The sequence below is a fragment of the Podarcis tiliguerta genome, assembly GCF_965153285.1.
Source record: "Podarcis tiliguerta genome assembly, chromosome: 4".
NCBI classification, from domain to species: Eukaryota; Metazoa; Chordata; class Lepidosauria; order Squamata; family Lacertidae; genus Podarcis; species Podarcis tiliguerta.
Window position 1 is genome coordinate 80,348,849 of NC_139537.1, and position 22,384 is coordinate 80,371,232.

General features: G+C 43.5%; 1 protein-coding gene across 9 annotated transcripts in view; it reads left to right on the forward strand.

The window, feature by feature from the left end:
- NALCN (sodium leak channel, non-selective) overlaps positions 1-22,384 on the forward strand; it is a 193,958-nt gene that overhangs the window by 104,740 nt on the left and 66,834 nt on the right. For all 9 annotated transcript variants that reach the window (XR_014510429.1, XM_083437568.1, XM_083437570.1 and 6 more), the window contains 3 exons: positions 8,119-8,310; positions 13,039-13,176; positions 16,108-16,182. Coding sequence is in view for 8 of the 9 variants with exons in the window: in XM_083437568.1 (XP_083293694.1) it covers positions 8,119-8,310; positions 13,039-13,176; positions 16,108-16,182 (405 nt within the window). In the remaining variant the exon portion in view is untranslated. The remainder of the gene's footprint in view (positions 1-8,118; positions 8,311-13,038; positions 13,177-16,107; positions 16,183-22,384) is intronic.

Here is a 22,384-nt window from a genome sequence, read left to right on the forward strand (position 1 = left end):
GATGCGAGTGCTTTTTGAGTTTCCTTGGACTGCAAATGGCTGACATGGAATGGGAATGGGGTTGAGGTTGGGGAAACTCACAGCAGCACCATGTTGTCATCTCAGCTAGTTCAGCTGGCCAGATGTTATGAAGGATAGAAGTGGAGGAAATATAAATCTGTTTGCTTTCAACAGTAGCCCATACATTAGGGCTGCCATACGTCCGGAATTTCTCGGACGTACCTGGGATTTGTTGATCAAAAACAGCGCCTCAGCGCAACTTTTGAAAATTGGTTAAAATACCCAGGAAAATCTGGGCATATGGCAGCCCATATTTGAAGTGTTGGGGTGGTTTGTTTTGGCAAATTTTGTATAAAAAAATAGCATAAAAACTTCATTTGTTTTGGAGATTTTGCAAAAGAAGCTCAACAACTTTTGTGTCTGGATTTTCACTTTATGAAAAATGGTAACCCTGCCATATATTACTCACATCCAATTGGGTGCCACAAGAGCTTTCCAAAGCTCCAGAGAATATCATTGTCACAGTTCTAAGCCCTGTAAACAAGGGCCCCCCCAACTGTCATTTTTATTGTGCATTCAAAATTATTTGTGCTCATGATGGTATCGGAACCATTATATGTGTTTCCACTTTGAATACTGTTTGTACTGCAAAGGTTTTGGAGTGGACATACCGCTTTGATTACAGTAGATACATGACTTGGAGCAGGGGTCAGCAAACATTTTCAGCAGGGGGCCAGTCCACTGTCCCTCAGACCTTGTGGGGGGCCAGACTATATTTTTTGGGGGGAAATAAATGAATGAATTCCTATGCTCCATAAATAACCCAGAGATGCATTTTAAATAAAAGGACACATTCTACTCATGTAAAAACACACTGATTCCCGAACCATCTGTGGGCCGGATTTAGAAAGCGATTGGGCCGGATCCGGCCCCCGGGCCTTAGTTTGCCTACCCATGACTTGGAGCTTTCTGCTGAAATCTTGTAACTTTTCATGTTCGAGTGGAGGAGGGAAGGAACCCCACTTCTGTTGCACTATAATGCAAGTGTACTACTCAAAATGGCAATTGGGGCAGCATCACAGAACAACTCATAAAGTGGAATGGTGTTTGTACAGTCCAATATAAATCCACCACTACTGCACTGATGACATGTTGCAGAACACACCCACAAACTAGTTTGGAGAGGTTCTAGCTCTCCTGTCTGCCTGAAAGTCAAATACATCTTCAGATTGTTGGTGCGCATTGAACATAACTCTACAAAGTCAGTCACTTTAAAGTCCCAATGATTAAAATAGGAGAGTTAAGCACACATTTAAATATTTTCTACTCAAGTCAGTGGACTTTTATTTAATATAAAAAAACCTATTTTGGCTGCATTGTGCTCCAGTACTTTGTTATTTGAAGGCCATGAAGATAAAAAAATCTAACTGAAACTCTTTTGTATATGTATATTCTTCAGGTTTGGACTGAAGGTTTTGTGCAGAAAGTAGGCCAGCATATGATACAGAAAGCCCCTACACTTGACTTCTTTTGGCAATGTGAAAGCTTATTTAACATAACCTATGAGCCTGCGTGATCCCTACATTGTTCCTGGAATATATTCTCAGAGCAAAGGAGAATCTCTATTGAATTGTGCTTGTGAAGGTGAAATCTCTTACACTGATTAGCTGAGCTGGTACAATGGCTTAGAATTTTAAGCTGCATTGCACATAACATGGGAGTTGCATGACCAGACTCATTTTTGCTCTACGTAAACCAAGTGTTGGTGATCCTAATTTGGATCGGGGATGGAAGAGGAGGGGAACCGAACATTTTGCCCCATGTCACAGCTATGTGCTAAACTAGAAAGCATGGAGACTGAGGGAGGAAAATGTAGTAGTAGTAGGCAGTGGACTGGGGCATGGCTGAGAATGATGAGCCAGAAGGAAGTATAGGCAGATAATGAGACTTGAGGAAAAGAGCTGGGAAGGCAGGAAACTGAGGCAAGAGGGAGCTAGCAAAGAAGCGGCTCTGAAGAAACTTCACGGCACTTAAATGAAAAATGGACTAGGGATTCCAGTCAGCAGAAAGGTGAGCAAAGGATGTGGGATGACATAGGCAATGGCCTGAGAAGCAGAAAACTGAGGAAACGATGTGTGGTTGAGTTGGCGCTTGGAAACAGAATGAACTGGGCACTATTGGCAGAAAATGGGCAAGCAAGGGAGGGAGCCCTTCGTTTATTTGAATTAACACGGCAATTCTTTGGTGAGGAGCTTCCAGTCCTCAAGTTCTGCACTCTTGCTACCAATTTTTTTGTTTTTGCTTGTTCATTTGCCAACTAAGGCAGCTGCAACCCTTTTGCAGGTTCAACAGGAACTTGGCATGAGAAAAAAACGTTCAGAGAATATGGTTTCAATGAGCTAAGCCAAAACAATGATTTCTGGAGATAGAAAATTGCAGTTTTCAACCATAGCCAATGAGGCGTCGAATTTCCCTTTTTAAAAATGAAAAAAACTCAACTCACCCTCATGCATTATTGATAAACAAATTGAAATGAATGGCAAGTGATTAATAATACATAGAGGGTAAATAATGAATAGTGCAGATAAATCATTTTAAAACTGTGAACGGGGTCCAGTCAACTGAAAAGAGTCAAGTATTCTGAAATTATGGAAATCTGAACAGCTTTCCCCTATTCACTTGGTGATGATCTGCAAAATCCATCCAGAAAATATGTGCTAGCATCAAAACATCCTTGGAACATATAAGGATTCTTTATTTCAACAAATGGGAATTTCTGGAGCTGACTGCAGTCAGAAGCATCAGGCTAAACTACTTGTGTGGCAAGCTAGATTTCTCAAGCATAAAACAAAGAATGACAATCCTGAATAAATCTTTGTTGCAGAGCTCCTGTTTCAATGGGGCCTGAGCAAATAAAACCTCAACCCAGCTTCCGCTTGCATTGTGTCCCAAATGTTCCTTTACTGGAAACTGTTATAGAATCATAGAATTGTAGAGTTGGAAGGGATTTTGAGAGTCATCTAGTCCAACCCCCTGCAATGTTGGAATCTTTTGCCCAACGTGGGGCTCCAACCCATGAACCTGAGACTAAGAGTCTCATGCTCTACCAACTGAGCTATGGATAAAGATTAAAGATAAATAGGTATATGCTTGTCTGTGAAATATTTAGGTTGCCCCAGTGAGCTTTCAGACTCATTTATTAAGTATATATATTTACATCTTAATTATAAATGCATTTGACTTGGAAACAAAGATGGATTCTTAGCATCACTTTGCCATTTATTTCTTCAGCCCAGGTTATTGTCATTTGCTTACATTTTGCCTATGGTGAATGCAAGTGATCATTTAAGGGAGACTTCTTTCCTGGACTTCATTGTGGATTAGAGATAGATAGATGATAGATATAGATAGATAGATGATAGATTGATAAATAGATGATAGATAGATAGATAGATAGATAGATAGATAGATAGATAGATAGATATTGCTTTGCCGGTTCCAGGTAAACACAGCTGTGTTTGGATCCAGCATGGGGATTGCACCGGTGGTAGCATCCTGCCCAGCTAAATACAGCAGGGGCCTTTCCTATCCTAACCCCCTGCAGCAGTAAAGATCAGGGAGTTAGTACTGCGTGGCTAATCTCCTCAGATGCTCCAGTGGTTAGGCAAATCCTCCTAGTAAATTCTAAGCCAGGCACTGTTGGCTTTTCCTTTAACCACGGACATGCTCCGAGTCCTTCAAGACAACTGTGACCTTTTTATTTGATATTTGGAAGAAGAAGGAAAAAAAGGACACCTGTCTGAAAGTGCTTTAGGAATGATTCTTCAGTCAGTCAGCATCGCAGAGATCCTGGCACACCATTAAATAAAGAATGCTCCTGTTATCAAAACTGTTCTTACAGCCAGCTTCTTCATTAAATTTACTGTGTAAAGATAAAGATGCATATGTTTCTCAAGCAGGAGCATCTGCCACACTGAAAGATTTAGGTCACCTTCTGCAATCCAAGTCTCCTACCGGCAAATGACAGGGGAGGTTGCAAAATGCATTACCATTTGTGCCAGTGTGACAGTTAGAAATCCACCGTATCCACGAGCAATCAAATTCCTAGGGAGTGATGTAACACATCTCTAAATCAACTGGCTCAAAAGATTATGTTCACCTAGATACTTCCGGTGGCTAGGCAAATCCTCCAACATTCTAATATTTATGGTGACAGGTCTACAATATCCCCAGCCAAGCAGCAAAGAGGTAGTTGGGAAAGGAATTCCCATGTTAAACACACCCTGATTTATCTGCCAGACCTACTTTTCACCTTCCTATGCTTCCACGCTGCGCACCAGAGACTGCAATATTTATTAGCTTTTCCTTTATTTTCAATGCATCAGTCACTCTTGCTTACAACTAGGGCTGCCGTTCACCTTGCAAACTGCAAAGAGGTAATCTTTTTTTACAACACAATTTGTGTGCTCTTGTGTACAAAATGGAAAAGCAGGGGGGAAATCTAGTATTCCTACTCCACACTGGGGGTTTTTATGTATTCCTGCATGGCACGACGCAGCTAAAATGTGCTTAGTTCTCCCCACTGAAATAAAAGGATTTAAAGGTGCTTAACTTTGCTTGAATTGCATCCTGCATTAATGTGATCTGAAGTTGGAAGCTGGCATGGGCTAGTGCTGAATCATCCCAGCAATGAAAGATAGGTTTGGGTTAGCTGTGCATTCTGTGGCATTTGGACCCAGCCATTTTGGGGGGTCAGGGGAACACTGCCAGAAATGGGGGTGGGGAATCCTGCAGGCAGAAAATGCAGAAGTACCGTATTTTTCGCTCCATAAGATGCACTTTTTTCTTCCTAAAAAGTGAGGGGAATTGTCTGTGCACCTTATGGAGCGAGTGCGTGGTCCCTGGAGCCGAATTGCCCAGGGGCAAAAAGCAGATCATGCTTTTTTAAAAAAGAAAAAGAAAAGAAAAGAAAAAGAGGGAAGTGGGTGTGGAAACAAAGCCGCTAATCAGCAAGCGATCGGGGAGGGAGATAATAAGGGATGCTAGCAATAAAGGAGGCTGCCTGGGAGGGGGGAGGTAAAGACAGGAAACTTGCAAAGGGGGGGGGACAGGAAGACTGAATCAATAAGGAGAGAAATTAGAAGAAAAGGAGGAGCAAAAAACTGAGGCAAACAAGAGGGAGTGTTGAAAGGAAGCAGCTGATCGGTGGGATCAGGAGAGAGATAAGGGACGCTAGCGGAGGCTGCCTGGGAGGGGGGAAGGTAAAAGCGCATGGATCCTTAGGATTTTTGCATTGGGTCACCCCAAATTCACCATCAGATCACATAGCATGTCCATGGCTACAGTCTGCACCAAAAAAATCACACATCCACTGTTTCCTGGGGCTGCAATGGTGCAAAAATGTGGTTACAAAGCACAGATCCACATGGATCCTTAGGATTTTTGCATTGGGTCACCCCAAATTCACCATCAGATCACATAGCATGTCCATGGCTACAGCCTGCACCCAAAAAATCATACATCCACTGTTTCGTTCAGAATATTTTTTCTTGTTTTCCTCCTCTAAAAACTATGTGCGTCTTATCGTCAGGTGTGTCTTATGGAGCAAAAAATATGGTAGTATCGCTCTGGGTGGATAACAGTAAGATCCAGATCGCGCTAAAAGGACAGTCCGCCCAACCACTCATTCATTTCCAATTAGATTCTTTTGTAAGTCAGTTACTATGGACTATCCTGTCCAGAACAAATACCTCTTAAGCATTTCAGGAAAATGGATACCTTGTAGGCTGATGTATTTGAAAACGGGGAAAATAGGTGCTGTCATGAGTTAATAGGAGAATTGGTAGGGCAAAACAATACGAAGTTAAAAATTGCAGTGAGTATCACAAAGTCATATCCTGCAATGAAACGATCATTCATTCCATGGATGATCTTTAGCATCGTGAACATTTAGCATCGTGAACATTTAACATCGCGAACTTTAGCATCGTGAACATCGTGCTGTACATTTCCCCCCAACAAGGTATAAATCTTCAAGATTTAAAGCCACGATAGCCAATGCACCAATTAAAAAAGAAAAGAAAAAAGTGTAAGCCAATCCTCATACTACCTTAATGATGCAAGCTTCATTGAACTGCACAGGACTCAAAATGCCTCCATCGGATGTTCAGAGCCATATCCACATGAGTAAATGTAGGGACTGGTGGAAGTAAAGAACTTTGAAGATTGCCCTGCCCTTTTCTCTCTTAATGAAAACAAATGGACTAGCAGGATAGTTCCTGGAAAGATTAATGTACTACTTAAATGTCAATTAAGGCAATTTAATAGGGGGCAGGGGCACCTGTACCAGAACAGTTAAGTGGAAAACTGCTCAAAATCTAAAACGAAAACAAAACTTTTTTAACACCTAAGGAGGATCTGCAAGAGCTGTTTCACTCCATGTTCCACCTATTCCATTTAATATTTGTAAGCAATTATTGTTGTGTGATTATTTTATATGTCCCAGGAAGGGCCATAGGTAGAGCAAATGCTTTTCATGCAGAAGCTCCTGGTTCAATGCTGGGTATCTCAAGGTAGGGCTGGAAATGCCTTGTATGAATTGCTGGAGAGCTGCTGGCAGTCACTGTTGACAAGACCAACCAATGGCCTTGCTCCGAACAAGGCACCTTCCTATGTATTTGTCCTAGAATCTCAACTCTGCATAACTGCAGGGCAATGTTCCAATGACGTTCCTTCTGTTCTGCTGGCCCCCAAAAACAGCAACAAGAGGATTCTTTAGTTTTCTAAAGCACTTTGTAAACATGCAAGATGTAACCAGTATGTGTAAAAAGTGGGATTTTATATCCTGGACCGAGAGAGGAAGCATGAAAGAAGGAAGAAGGCGTGCTAAAGGGAAAACTAAGCATGTGTTCCTGAAAGTTCGTAGAATTATAGAGTTGGAAGAGACCCAAAGGAAGGGACCCAAATAGCTGTACCTCTCTCCTCTCCCCTCCCGCCCCACTTTACTCTAAATAGTTGTCATTGATCGGGAGGGTTGAACTGGATCAGGACCTTGGCATTAACCCTTTGTGCTACTGTCTCAGTGAGCTGCTCCGATGGAAACATCCGTCACAAGCCAAATAACTGCTGGTGGGCAGGGGACGTTATATAATTAAACACACAAGGACACTCTAGAGCTTTGACACAATAGTTCTATGTCTTGGAAATAGTTATTTCTGAAATATTGCCAAAATGTTTAAACCCTGAGGCACTGTCCGCTTCTCAGAGGAGGCGCGGCTGATTTTTGTAAATAAATACTTGCATTTAAACTGAAGATACATTTACAAAAAGAAAAAGAAAACTGATGTGCTCACAGTGTAGTAGCATAATCCTTCTCTTTTGTACAAGTTGCTTACTGTCCATTTTGTTTTAATTTAAATTTTAAGGAATGACTAATATTGATCATTTTGACCACATCAATGCTTCCGTTTGTTTTAAGGTGCAGTGTTTTTCAAATACATCATTTTTGGGTGGGTGTGTTTTAAAAAAAGCTTTATATATATATTTTTAAGTAACTGCACTAGCCATGATTAACCAGAGTATTGTGTTTTGGGGTGAAGATGGGACATTTAGGATAATATTATATAAACCTAAAACCACATGAAACCTTGTACACACTCCCCTTGGCACAGGCAAACTCGGCCCTCCAGATGTTTTGGGACTACAACTCCCATCATCCCTGACTACTGGTCCTGTTACCTAGGGATGATGGGAGTTGTAGTCCCAAAACATCTGGAGAGCCAAGTTTGCCTATGCCTGCACTACACTGATATATAGAACTTAAGAACTGACATATGGCTTTTCAAGATCAAAGCAATGGTTAGTTGATCTGTGGTCCTGTATTTCAATACTTCGCTCTTTTTGAGCCTCACTAACCCTTTTTAAATTAACGTGCTGTAACAATATGCTGTAAGAAGCAATAGAAAACCTGAAGGAAATCAATGGACCAGGACATTTGTTACTTTCCCATTCAACACATGGTACTTAATGCTAGGAGCCTACTTGAAATAGAACCTTCTGTGTTATACCCATTTGACACCCTGCAGTCAGATCAATAATGCATTTCCTTTCCTCTTGCAGGTGCTCAGGGTAGTTCGACTTATAAAGATTTCTCCTGCTCTGGAAGACTTTGTGTATAAGATTTTTGGACCCGGGAAAAAACTTGGGAGTTTAGTTGTATTTACCGCCAGCTTATTAATTGTAATGTCAGCAATCAGTTTGCAGATGTTCTGTTTTGTGGAAGAACTAGACAGATTTACAACATTTCCAAGGGTAAGTGTAAAACAACAACCAACCAATCAAGCAATCAGCTATGATTCTGTCGTCTTTCTTACAAATGCCTTTTTCTTTTAATTCTAGCTTTGTTAACACCAGCTGTTTGGAAGGTGTGGGTAAAGATCATGTTGTTCCTGTGTGTTGGTTGGGGGCGGGGTTGCTCGTTTCTGTTGCTTTGTGGAATATGTACTGTGGAAAGCTGTGTAATGCCTTTTGATTATTTACTTCATTTAGTTTTTAAATCCTGTGCTGCCTTCTGGACCCCAAAACAACTCTAAAAATAGCTTGACAAGTACTGCTCTGTGAGTCGTTGGGTTGTGTCCAGTGCTACACAAGCAGGCTTTACTCCCTTAATAGAACATCTCCTTCCCTTATCCCTCTACAGCCCCTTGACCACACCCCAGATTTGCTTCAGAGGGTCCTCCAAAACTCAAGAGCAGATTTCAAAGGGTGGCATCAAGCAGGATAAAAGGAAGGGGAAGTCTTATAGTGTGAGCTGTCACCAGTTCAACTAGTGCAATGCCGGGGTTGGGGAAAAACCTTACATATTTATGTGCTCATTCATTTGTAACGTAAGATCTCTTCCACTTTTTTCCCTGCCCCTTTCTCCAGATTTTTCAGAGTAGTTCCCCAGTGATATCCCACCAGGCACTGATCAGCCAGGCACTTAGCTTCAGAGACAGGGACAGCAGAAGCAAGATCCAGACTGTTTTCCTTCATTTTTTGTGTAAACACAAGGAGAGCTTTAACTCAGGATGAGAAATGTGTTCTTGGATCAGAATAAGAAATACCACATCCATAGAAAGCAATGTTAGTAACTGCCACCTGTTTAGAACAAACTCTACCGCCATCTTTGGCCCTGCACGGCCATTTTGTGCCTCTTAGGCCTCAATATTTTTCAGTCCTTCCAAGTAGGCTCTGGGGGTTGAAAATGTCAGAACCTGTAGACTAGACTCTTTGCAAAACATCCAGGCCATGTTTTCACAAGCTGTCATAACTTAATGCTCCAGTCTATAGCTGAAGTCAACAAGATGCATAACAGTTACAGTGAGAAGGGCTGGCCTGATCATGATGTTAAATAAGATGGCGAAATCAGCTGCTATTTAGCTTGGGTTCTTTTAAAACCACTGAATGTGGTGACATGGGATTTTCCAGCCAAAGTGTTAAAATGTACTGGAATGAACAGAGAATGAGGTGCAGGTGATGTCAGGAAATATTCTAGTCAGGCCCTTTCAACCAAATAAATGTCACTGATAAACAACCCATTAGCTCCCAATCTAGAAAATGCGGAATGGAAAGAGAGAAGCAAAATATGTTATTTTATAATTCTGGATAATCTGACTAAAATAAGTTCAAGTGGAGGTTTCTTTTTCAAACAGAAAAAAGGGGGAATTTTGAAATCAGACATGCCAATATAATTGAAGCCGGAAACTTCCTTAAGAGTTGTCTCAGCTAATAGAAGCTTCTGCACATATTGTGTGATGTGATGATAGATTGATACTGTGCAGCGCTAAGATGTCATACAAAGTGAATACGTGAAGTGTCCCAATATCCACAAGCTGATTGTTGGCATACCCTCTTGCTGTCTTGTATTGCTTGCTACTAAGCAAGAGCAAAAGTAAAAAATGGCAGTTGCTTGCTGACATGGTACCTTTCTTTCTGCCATTTCCCTAGATGCTGAAAAGTAAGTGTGCTGAGCCAAATGGGAACTATTGATTACTATGTCCATTAATGTCGCTGAATCAAAAGCCTAGAACTAAAAAAAAGGGGGGGGGAGCAAAAGCGCTATAGGAACATTGTGGGTTTTTTGAAAGAAAGGGGAAGAAAAGGCAGACAACCTTCATTTCCTAATGCCTCTAAATTGCATGCTTTCACATGGTTACCTGACAAACAGTAAATAAGTAGAAGCTTATGGTCACTATGGTTATCGAACACAGCATTCTCTGGACCATTTTTGTCTTCTTATGTGGTCTGATAGATTTGTTTTCAGGTCAGTGTGAGCCTCTAAAATGGACTTCTTCAAGTGTGTTTCCTTCCATTTCTTGGATTTGTCACTTGCAAAGTCATGTCCAAACTAAAGAAAATATGGAACATTTTATTACCTTGGATTTTTGCAATTAAATTGGCTGCCTTCTCTCATGAGAAATTGTATTTATTTCATAGGGCTTGGCTGGTACAGATGAGAACTAGAATTTCAACAGTTGAGCAAAATGCTTTTTGAGGGGAGACCTGCACTTATGGGGCAAGGCCCGCTGCCCCTCCGGCTCTTGTGGAGACCCTCCCCAGAGCCCAGAAAATGTCTTCTTTGGGCTCTGGGGAGGGATTCCTCATGAGCCAGAAGCACAGTGAGGCTTTGCTGAGGCTCTTCAAGTGTGTCCCCACACTTGAACATGCCTAAATGGGGGGATACCTGTAATGACATCAGGCAGGATTGTATTGCATGAGACAGATTGCACTGAATGTTGTGGAATGGGAGAACTCTGTATAATGCTACCATTTCAGACCTTAATACCGGACGATGTTAACACTGATTGATGGATGGACCAAAAATAGTGGTCTCTAATGCATTTTAGCATTGGTCGGTTTATATTGTATTTTGGAAATAATTTCTAGTTGATTACCAGTATCAGAATCTCTAACTAATCTTCAGAAAGGGGGGGGGGGTCAAAAGGAACTTGAAGCCTCCACCACACAGCCACACAACATGAATTAATTCAAAATCCCTCTGTTTGCATAAATCTCCAGGTCTCATTTTCACAGCTGTTGGTTCTGTCAGCTAGGTACCTGCGTTTCAGATTCATTTTAACATAAATGGTGAACAGTGTACCTTTCAGCTAAAAATATCTTGCTCTGAAAGAAAGATTGCTACTTGCTGAACTTAAAATCACTGTATACTGCCTTAGCATTTTCTTTAAACTGGTGTTTTCCGATACAGAGAACTTTAATAATAGGAAAGATTTACGTGGGGTAACATTAGAATGAAGCATGTTTTAAATGGAAGATTTGGTTTTCTCTAAAATGGAGATGGCTGTTTTAACATCACATATGTCCTTTCTAAAATGTGATGCTGTAGAGAATGAATGCCATTTATTTGGCATTAAGAAAGAAGAGAGGAAAGTTTCATTTTAAGCGAAACTTGCTACACTTTCTAAGCTATTGAGATATAAATGATATAGAGATGCCAAAAAGATCAAATAAACCATGAACAAGATATGTACACTGTCACCCTGACCCAGTTAAGCAGGCTTATGTCTGATTATCACTCTGGATTGGAAATTGTGGGTATAAATTGGAAATAGATAGGATACTCTTCATATGTGCATCAGGGGGAGGATGCAGCCGACCAGTGATATTTTGCTTAGAATCAGAAACATATTCCAGTGTGTATCTGAAAGTACATCCCCCATTCATATTCTCACACAACTAGTTGCATGTTCATACCTCATGATGAGAGCTGGATCAGGGCCACTGATAGTTAAGAGCTTATTTGAACGTAGCCTCTATGCAAATGAATGGATGTAAGAAAGCTGAAGGAGACATAGATTTCTGAGGAAATCTATGAGTGATGAAACTTCAACATATTGGACATATTTATTTTTTAGCGTTTATTGAAAAATTCATATAAACTCTTCCTTCATAAGATATATCAAGGCAGTATAGAACATACAGAATACAACAAGATCAGTAAAAGTATCAATAGAAGCATAATGATAAACTCTGATAAAACAGTAATAGATGCAGCTCCTGCAGAACTGCTACTTGTAGGGAGTTCTAGAGCACAGGGTCTGCTGGGCTAAAGGCTTGAGTCCTGTTGTTGTTGTTGTGTAGTCGTTTAGTCGTGTCCGACTCTTCGTGACCCCATGGACCAGAGCACACCAGGCAGTCTTCCACTGCCTCCCGCAGTTTGGTCAAACTCATGCTGGTAGCTTCGAGAACACTATCCAACCATCTCGCCCTCTGTCATCCCCTTCTCCTTGTGCCCTCCATCTTTCCCAACATCAGGGTCTTTTCCAGGGAGTCTTCTCTTCTCATGAGGTGGTGAAATATTGGTGCCTCAGCTTCAGGATCTGTCCTTCCAGTGAGCACTCAGGGCTGATTTCCTTGAGAATGGATAGGTTTGATCTTCTTGCAGTCCATGGGACTCTCAATTCTTCGGCGATCAGCCTTCTTTATGGTCCAGCTCTCACTTCCATAAATCACTACTGGGAAAACCATAGCTTTAACTATACAGACCTTGAGTCCTAGTGAAGACCTAATGCAGTGGCATAGACAGAAAGGGGATAGGTGCTTAATGGTGGCGTTTAAAAAGAACTTACAGCTCAGCTACTCATGTGCAGTGTTCTCCTTGGGTTTTATGGAGAGATTCAGCCCACCTTTCCTTTCAACTACATGTTTGCTTCTGATGATGAGCTAAAACCAGCATGCATACAGGATTATCATGTGCTCTGGGTGAAAATGCATGCCTGCGATATCACAACAGCATATAGGAGTAGACTAAGGTAGCTGGGAATCTTAGCAAGCAGAACTCTGAGGCACTGAAAACAGTCTCTTTGTGACCCATTGCACTTTTACAAGCAGGAAACCAAACTCCACCCACATTTTAGCTAGCAAGGTTATGATTGCTGCATGCAATTGCTGACACGGATATTGGGTTCAGGATATTATTCGCTTGTTTCGATAAAGCGCGCCCAACTGAGCTTTGTGTTTGATTATGTTCTCTTTTAGGCTTTTATGTCCATGTTCCAGATCCTAACCCAGGAAGGATGGGTAGATGTCATGGATCAAACTCTTAATGCTGTCGGGCATATGTGGGCACCTGTTGTCGCTATCTACTTCATACTTTATCATCTTTTTGCTACCCTGGTATGTTGTATGCCTTGCTGTTTCATGTATTTACTTTTCTGAAATGTTGCTTGTGCTCATATGTGGATGAAACGAGGCACAGGAGAAATCAGATTTTACAACTGTCTGAGGAAACTGCCTTGTATTGAGTCAGACTACTGGTTGATCTAGCTCAGTATTGTCTCCCGCAGGTGATTCTCTCTCTACTCCCGCAGGTGATTCTCTCTCTACTCCCGCATTCCCTTTAACTCAACTAGCATGGGGTGGGAGTAAGCAATAGCCAGTACAGCATCTACTTTTCCCCTGCATTTCCTCCCTGTAGCATATTGAAGAAGAAGAGTTTGGATTTGATATCCCGCTTTATCACTACCCGAAGGAGTCTCAAAGCGGCTAACATTCTCCTTTCCCTTCCTCCCCCACAACAAACACTCTGTGAGGTGAGTGGGGCTGAGAGACGTCAGAGAAGTGTGACTAGCCCAAGGTCACCCAGCAGCTGCATGTGGAGGAGCGGGGACATGAACCCGGTTCCCCAGATTACGAGTCTATCACTCTTAACCACTACACCACACTGGCTCTCCATACTGGTTTTGGTATGGAAGCACTCACAGGTAGCACAGTAAACTAGGCACACAGAATGGCAAATGAGTGTTCAGCATGGTTTCGCAGGTGGAAGCTTGCCCCTTTGTGTCTAGATTTCCCCTGTTTTAATTATTTGATGGAACATGAAGTTCAGCCCTGCAGCTTATGGTGGCCACTAGCACAGGAAGTTGTTTGTAAACACGACCATACTCCTCTCCATAATATAATATTGCAGATGCTACCTACAATCATGAAATCATAGAATTGTGGAGTTGGGGAGCGATCCCAAGGGTCATCTAGTCCAACCCCCTGCAATGCAGGAATTCTGCCCACAGCTGTCACTGGGTGGACTCGAACCACCAACCTTCTTGTTAACAGACCCATTGCTCTGCAGGAGAAGACAGGGCACCTGTCACAGTTCGCAATGAAATCAGGGACTACAGTGAAGCAGAAACCTACACCGATCATCACTACTTTCTCTCTAGCTGTCATGATTCACAGATTATGATCACTGGTGACCTCAAGCCTTATTGCAATGTGCTCCATGTGGGACTACCCTTGGGCCCAGCAGAGCAGTTTTTCAGGGATCTCAAAGTCCTTAAATAAATCCTATACTCCACCCCATCCCCTACCCCAAATTCCTAAGAATACCTGGTTGGTTCCACTCCAGCAGAACTCTAGAGTGGTTTAAAGAAGTTGGTTGTCTTCTGCAATTCACTTCACAATGAAGGAGATGGAGTTTTTATGAAACTCACCACAGCTGCATGATGGAGTGATGGTTCCTTTCCCTCTCTGGTTCAGATAGTGCAGATCCTACGTCTGGAATGCATATTGAGTTTTCATAGTACAGTCCACCTGCCCCCCCCCCTCCTAAAACCACACACACACACAGCAAAACGATGTGATTGCAGTGAGATTTGCCACTTCTCTATTACATTTGTAAAGTGGTCACACCACCACTGTTTGAGGAACAGAACCAGCCCCACCACATTACTAAGGGGGGGTTCAGTTTATTTCCACTGCTTAAAAAAGAGGGGAAGAAGGGAAGTGAAGCCCTAAGAATATATGGTGACACAATGACAAGTGGATAAAAGAGCAGGGAAATGTTGCAGTAAATGAGAATGAGAAGGCGGGTTAAAGCTCAAAAGTGCTAATTGTATGTACTTGGAGCTAGAGCTGGAGAGAGCTGGAGAGAAATGAATAGCTTTCACAGCAGAAGCTGGAATGGCGTTTAGGTTTGAAAAACAAAAACTGTGTTCAGAGTGAAGTCTATTATTAAAATCCAGAAGGGAATGGAAGAAGTTAAAACAAATAATAAGCTGAGGTTTAACTGTTCTTTTGTGATAATGTTCTAGATTTGTTTTTGACATTCGGTAAAAAATCTCCATTGTGTGTCTATCATTCTCAGCTATAGAGCCTGGGAATAACCGCAGATTAAACTGCAGTGTATTTCACAGCTACTGCACAATTCCTTGATAATATCAGGCACAGCTTTTCAATATCATTCTAGCTAGGGCCACAGTCTGAAACAGAGTTGAGCTAAATATTTACATTTTTGTAAAAAAAAAAAAATGCAGTCCAAAATGTTCCGTAATTGCTATTTTATTGTATTTAATAGCATTTATATTATTATTAAACCCAGTCAGATGGGTGAGGTATAATAATAATAATAATAATAATAATAATAATAATAATAATAGTTATTCTTATTAAATTTGAGCACCATTTGGTGGCAAGGAAGAGCAAATTTTTCATAAATGCACATCTTTTAGCATACTTTTTTTTTTTTAGTTGCCCATGATATCCTTTAGAGCAGACACTGTGAATTGGATGCATGGTGACTTGGTGGTTCCAATCCCTTGTAAAGAGCCAACTCCAGAAAATGGTGCTGGTTAATAAGCCAACTAATTAGTACAATCCTCTCCATCTTGGGGGTATCTCCATAGAGCTCGTTTTTCATCAGCCCATGCAGGCATCACAGTAGAGCCATTTGGGGACTGGCAAGTCCATGCAAACCATACATGTCCTATATATTGAACTCCATGCAGATCTCTCTCCAAACAGGTACTTTGCCCTTGAAAGGAAATCGGCCATTATCATTATCATCATCATTATATTTGCACTTACTGGTTGCCTTTCCTTACAAAACATAACCCAAAACAGACCTTAGAGGTAAAGTATGAAACCAAACACTGCAAAATGTAATGTACATAAAAGAAATATTACTTCTGTGATTGGCACACCCAGGATCCAAGAGAAAAGGAAGCCCCTTTTACATGTTGTCACTGACAAAGTTATTTTTTCTGTTTGGTAGAGGGAGGCTTTCATTATCTGCTTCTAATATTGGGCTCTGTTTTTGAAATCCTTTTGTAGATTCTGCTGAGTTTGTTTGTTGCTGTTATTTTGGACAACTTGGAACTTGATGAAGATCTAAAGAAACTTAAGCAAGTAAGCTTTTTCATGTTGGATATTAATTGCAACAAAGCAATATTGTGTCCTCATTTTTCCAGGAAAATGCAGATGTCAACCGCCTTTTCAAGAATGTGAACTAATTAAAATGCCTATATAGTTTACTTTCTGCTTGCCTGACAGAATGCTCTCCCCTCCCCTCCCCTCCCCTGTGTACTGTTTTGGGAGTTTTCCTGACTCTCCAGAGCAGATTTAGGGGAGCTGTGGGGGCCATGCAGGGGGAGGAGAAGGAGGAAAGGCCTGTTGCGCTAGCTGGAATTCTTGTGTTGGGTTTGCTGAATCTGGTCCTAGGTCCTGATGCACTCCATTTTGACGCAAAAGAGGACATGGTAATTTGGGAGAGGCAATGTAAAAACAATGGACCCAATCAAGAAGGTGTCCACTGAGCAAAGGATGGCACTAGGATGATAAAGCTGGAACGCCCTGTACACAGACCAATATATGTTGGAATGTGTGTGGAGGATACAAAACATGGCTGTTTCATGCCTTATTTTTATTAATCATCTGTAAGTAAAATCTAGAAACTTGCTTCTGAACTTAGCAGATGCACTCTTTACTCAACACCATCACCACGCAGAAAGTTGCACATGCAAAGCTGCATACCATTAATATTTTTACCAATATGCTTCTGTTGCATGAAACCAGCAATGAAAGCAGTCATGGCACTACACTTAGTTTGCAGCGGTGTGTAAAATGTGTGTAAAAGAGCGTATTGTGAACCTCCTTGCAAATCCAGTAGTACTATACAAATGGCTCAGAAGAGTGTATTCAATGCTATCTTGTTCTGTGGCTTAAATTGTCCCTCTCTTTCTCTATATAAAATAAGTTTCTTTCAATATGTTTTGTTATCCATTTTATGCAACTTTACACATGATATTATTCTGCTATTCATTCTGTGTCCCATGGAAATCCATAAGTCTGAGGGTATTTAAGCTATTCTATCAGGTGAAAATTTAAGTATCTTGATAGTATTGGGGGAATTTGAATTATACAATCTTCTTTATATATAAAAAATTCCTAATAATAATAATGCATTTGATGCTATACTCCTTAGCAGCCATGTAAAGGAAATAGATATATTGATACATGTTTGAGGTTACATGGCAATGAATGGAAATTGTACAGCCTGTGAGAATTCAATTAAAATGTATGCAGAATAAGCACAGTGACTTCTCAATGGCAGATTCAGGTAGGTAGACATTTGGTGGTGCTACTGGACATTCCCCCCCCCCCCCAGGGCAGTATTTGATGATAACACAATCATCTTAGCACTACTGAGTAAATTAAAACATCAAGTAGGACAGGAAAAATGGCTGATTTCCAGTGTTAGTCATAACCAGATTAGACCTATTGAAAACAATGAAATGAATTGATTTCAGTGGGTCCACTCTGACTGAGTTGGGTGTCACCCATTGTCTTTATTGAGGCCCAAATGAATAGAACTGAACTTCCTGATAAGCTGCAATTTCATGCGGGAGTTTATCTTTGAAGTCCTGCAGTTCAAGAATGACTGTCTTAATGCCAGTGACAGAGTGGCCTGGTAGGTTAGAAAGTTTTCTTATTTCTGTGTGTTGCCATTTATGGTATCAGATTTGTGTGCATTCATTCTTTTGCATAGGGTCTTCCCTATTGGTCCTATGTACAACACAGAAGGTTGTTGCTAGTGGTTGATAGCCTAAAACACATTAAAAGGTGAACAAGTGAATGAGCCCTTGATGTTGCGACTCACATTGTTAGTAACTGCAATAGCTTTGCCTGAGTGGATATGGGGACAGAACAGACACCTAGGTTTATTACAGGAACTGGCCCCTGCTGCTGCTGCTGACTAGCTGTTTTAGGTTAGGATTGCTGTAAACCAGTGTTTCCCAAACTTGGGTCTCTATTTTTGGGACTACGATTCCCACCAACCCTGACCACTGGTCCTGCTAGCTAGGGATGATGGGAGCTGTAGTCCAAAGCCATATAGAGACCCAAGTTGGTGCAAACCTTTTAGTTATTAGTCTCTGTCCAATGGAGCAGTTGTATTGCAGATCTGGCTTTTTTCTACATTCCGCCCATAATGTAATTAACATCATATCTGGAAATTTCCATTAAAAGGCATGCTTAGAAAGAAAGAAGTTAAGAAATTGCTCCTTTGAAATGGAAGATTGTCCAGACGATTAAGTGACACAGTGAGAAAAGGTTTTCCCTTGAGGTAAATATGATGGAATTCCTGGCGTTGTGCTGATTGCAGTTGTGAACTGTTCTACTGAAATATTGGTTTTCTTATCATGGTAGATAAAGCAGAAAGAAGGGGATGTGGTTTCGTTTTGTTTTTTAATTCGGTGACTTTTTGACTTCTCCATTATAAGTTGGCCACAAGAACAAGAGAAACAGTGTGGTGTTATTGTTGCTTTTCCCTTCATGCCCATTTTCTTAATGGAAATGGCTTTTGTATCATTGTAGGGGAAAATACTATTCCCCATCTGTAATTAAAAAGCTAAATGGAACTCCAGGAGATAGCTGGCTAATTTGCTGTGTGCTGATTCTTCAGAAGTGCCTTGTGCATACCAATTCAAGCTGCACCACCTTGCACAGAATGCAGTTTGTCTGTTTGTTTTCATTTCTATCTGCTGTGGCCACGAAGATTTAGGAAAAGCATTGTGGCGGTTGGACTAGATGACTCTCGGGGTCCCTTCCAACTCTACAATTATATGAATTAATGACTGCTGGGAAGGAATGCCTTCTAATTAGCAAATTTTTTTGCTATTCGTTGTTTCCAGGGAGATGACCTGCACTACAATGCTGTGGTTGTTCTCTGAAGCACCACAGAATTAGCCAAGTTCAACTACCCACTAATGAAAAACATACAAAAATGGCAGTCCTACTTGAAAGCCTTTGGTGTTTGAGTAACATTGTGGGCGCTTAGCAGTCACTGGAAAAATATGAAGTGGTGGCCCAGGGTCAAGTACAATGTTTAGCAGCGAGCAGAAAGTGAGGACTTGTGTTAGATACTTCAGATTAAGTATTAACAATTACTTGGCACACACACCCTCTGAATATACGTGCTGTTCCCTGGGGCCTACATATTGTGATAGTAAGTTAGAAGCACCGTGTGCTGCTACTACTAAACAGAGAACTGGGGGGAGGGGAGATGCTGACAGGACCTTTCTGGTTTGGGATAAATGACTACTTTATTTATTTAATGGAACTTGGCTTGTCAGACTCTTCAGACAGGATGGAAGAAGCAGGAAAACTGTGATTTAAGAGGAAGTAGGAGGGAAGATAACCCCAATACTTTCCCATGTCCCTTCATCCAGATGTGGTTAGTAAACACATAGAGTTGTGGACCCTTGCTATTGTCACTCCAGTGACCAATTCCCTGTTTTTAAAGGTATTTCCTTCCAACTGGCTATATGAAGCATTCTCCCTCTCCCTCTCTTTCTTTAATTTCATTGATGTCAGGGGTTCAGGAGCAGAGGCACAGGAGAGGGAGGAAATGGAGAGCGAGGGGGAGGAGTCCGAAGGAAATGTCAGCGATGACAGCAATCCGAGTTCTCTGAGTCTTTCCAGTGACTCGGAGGATTCACAGAAAGGGGCCCCCATAGTCAGGGCAAGAGGAGTGCCCAAGGAGACACCTCGGGAAGAAGGGGCCAGAGGGGACTCAGAGAGCAGCAGCTGGAAATCAGGACCAGCGTCCCCCCCAGAGTGCAGTAGGGGGGAGGAGTCCCAGGCATCGACTTCAGGATAGAGTACATCCCAGGAGACAACAACATCATGGCAGATGCACTGTCCAGAAAGCCGCAATACCTCGAAGAGGCGGCACCAGCAGCGGCCAAGCACATTTTCGCACCGAAAGCGTGGGCGTGCGCTTCAGCAACCGTGGACCTGGATGCAGTCCGTCGAGCGCTGCAGGAGGACCCCTTCGCACAAGCCAAAATGGAGGAGGTGCACAAGGGCACGGTGAAGGACAACGAGTTCCAAATACGTGATGGATTGCTCATCCGCAGAGGGGCACTATATGTACCGGGAGACGACCTCCGCGCAAAAGTACTGCAGCAGTTGCACGACGCACCCACCGCCGGGCACTTTGGCAAGGAGAAGACGGCAGAATTAGTTGCCAGAGATTTTTGGTGGCCCAAGATGAGGGGGGAAGTCGCGGAGTACGTCTCGAGGTGCGACACCTGCCAAAGAGCCAAGTCAGTGCACAAACCTCCGGCGGGGCTGCTCGAACCGCTGCAGACACCGAGCGAACCGTGGGAGAGGGTGGCCCTGGACTTTGTCACGGATTTACCCAGCTCAAGGGGTAAAACGGCAGTGCTAGTGGTGGTGGACATGTTCACCAAAATGGCCCACTTCATTCCATGCGCGAAGGTGGCCACGGCGGAACAGACCGCCAAACTGTTCTTGGCCACGTCTTCCGGGTGCACGGTCTGCCACGGTCTATCTTGTCCGACAGGGGGCGACAGTTCATTTCGAACTTCTGGCAGAAGCTGATGGGTTTCCTGAACGTCAAGATCAACCTAGCGTCGGCGAGACACCCGCAGACCAACGGACAAGCGGAGCGCGTCAACGCCATCATGCAGCAGTACCTGAGATGCTATGCAAATCAGCAGCCGGCAACATGGGTGGACTACCTGCCGCTCGCTGAGTTCGCCTACAACAACACGAAGCACGTGTCCACGGGGGTGACACCGTTCTTTGCCAACAACGGGAGGCATCCCAGAACCTTCCCGGGATTACAGAGACTGGGGGAGGGGGAGCCACAGGCAGCGGAAGTCTTAGCGTCAGAATTGCAGGAGGTTCACGAACAGCTTAGGAGGCAGTTAGAGCTTGCAAAGCACGCATACAAACTGCAGGCTGACAAGCACAGAAGGGTCGGGGAGGACATACAGGTGGGAGACTGGGTGTGGTTAGCGGCCCACGCAGTGCCGACCAGATCATTAGCGAAGAAGAAACTCAGACATAAGCAGCTAGGACCTTACCAAGTTGAGGCACAGATCAATCCAGTGGCCTTCCGGTTGACACTTCCGGAGGGATCCAGAATGCACCCAGTATTCCATAGGTCGGTGCTCACGCCCTACAAAGCACCTCACCGATTTCAGGCGCAGGGCACGGCACCACACCCGTATAGGGAGACCCCCCCAAGGAGGGAGTCGCCAAGAGGGGAGCCCATCAACCAGGTCACAGAGATTTTAGACTCGAGATGGGGGGAAGAGGGAGTAGAATATTTTCTCGCCAGTGAAGGTACCCCGGCCAGCGCCAACCGTTGGGTGCCGGACTATGCCCTGAACGAGCCTCTTCTCAAGGAGGAGTTTCATGCCTTGTTCCCACACAGGCCCATGCCAGCCGAGTATTTCGACGACTGGCTTTTCACACCCACGCTTTCAACAAGCACATTCCAGGGGTTCACCTCGGACGAAGAACCGACAATAGAAACACGTTCCCCGGAGGGATCGCCCTCGGGGTTTGCCTCAGACCGCTCGTTTTGGTGGGACGATCGAGGAGAGGAGCGGTGGAGCAGGAGGTGGCTGGGGGGTCCTTGGCAGGCAACGGACCCAGAGGTGACAGAGGGCGAGATGGACATGGACGTGCTGGGGGAAGACGTTGGGTTCGAGCATGGCGGCACGGAGATGGAAGCAGAGGAGATCGAGGTCGGCGAAAACACGGAGGACGAGCCGGACTTATCCGGCTGGATGCACGCCACGGGGGACGAACTGTATCCGCCATTCACCCCCACGACGACGGAGCACCCAGCACCCCCGCCGGAGGAGGGGGAGGGGGGAAGGGGGGGCTTCGAGGGGGGGATGGATGTCAGGGGTTCAGGAGCAGAGGCACAGGAGAGGGAGGAAATGGAGAGCGAGGGGGAGGAGTCCGAAGGAAATGTCAGCGATGACAGCAATCCGAGTTCTCTGAGTCTTTCCAGTGACTCGGAGGATTCACAGAAAGGGGCCCCCATAGTCAGGGCAAGAGGAGTGCCCAAGGAGACACCTCGGGAAGAAGGGGCCAGAGGGGACTCAGAGAGCAGCAGCTGGAAATCAGGACCAGCGTCCCCCCCAGAGTGCAGTAGGGGGGAGGAGTCCCAGGCATCGGGATCAGGTGGCGCGCGGGCAGCGGGAGAACAGGAGGCAGGAGTGACCACACCCCCGTCAGGGAGCGAGGAAACGGTCGTCAGGAAAGTTAAACGCGCACGCGCGCCAAG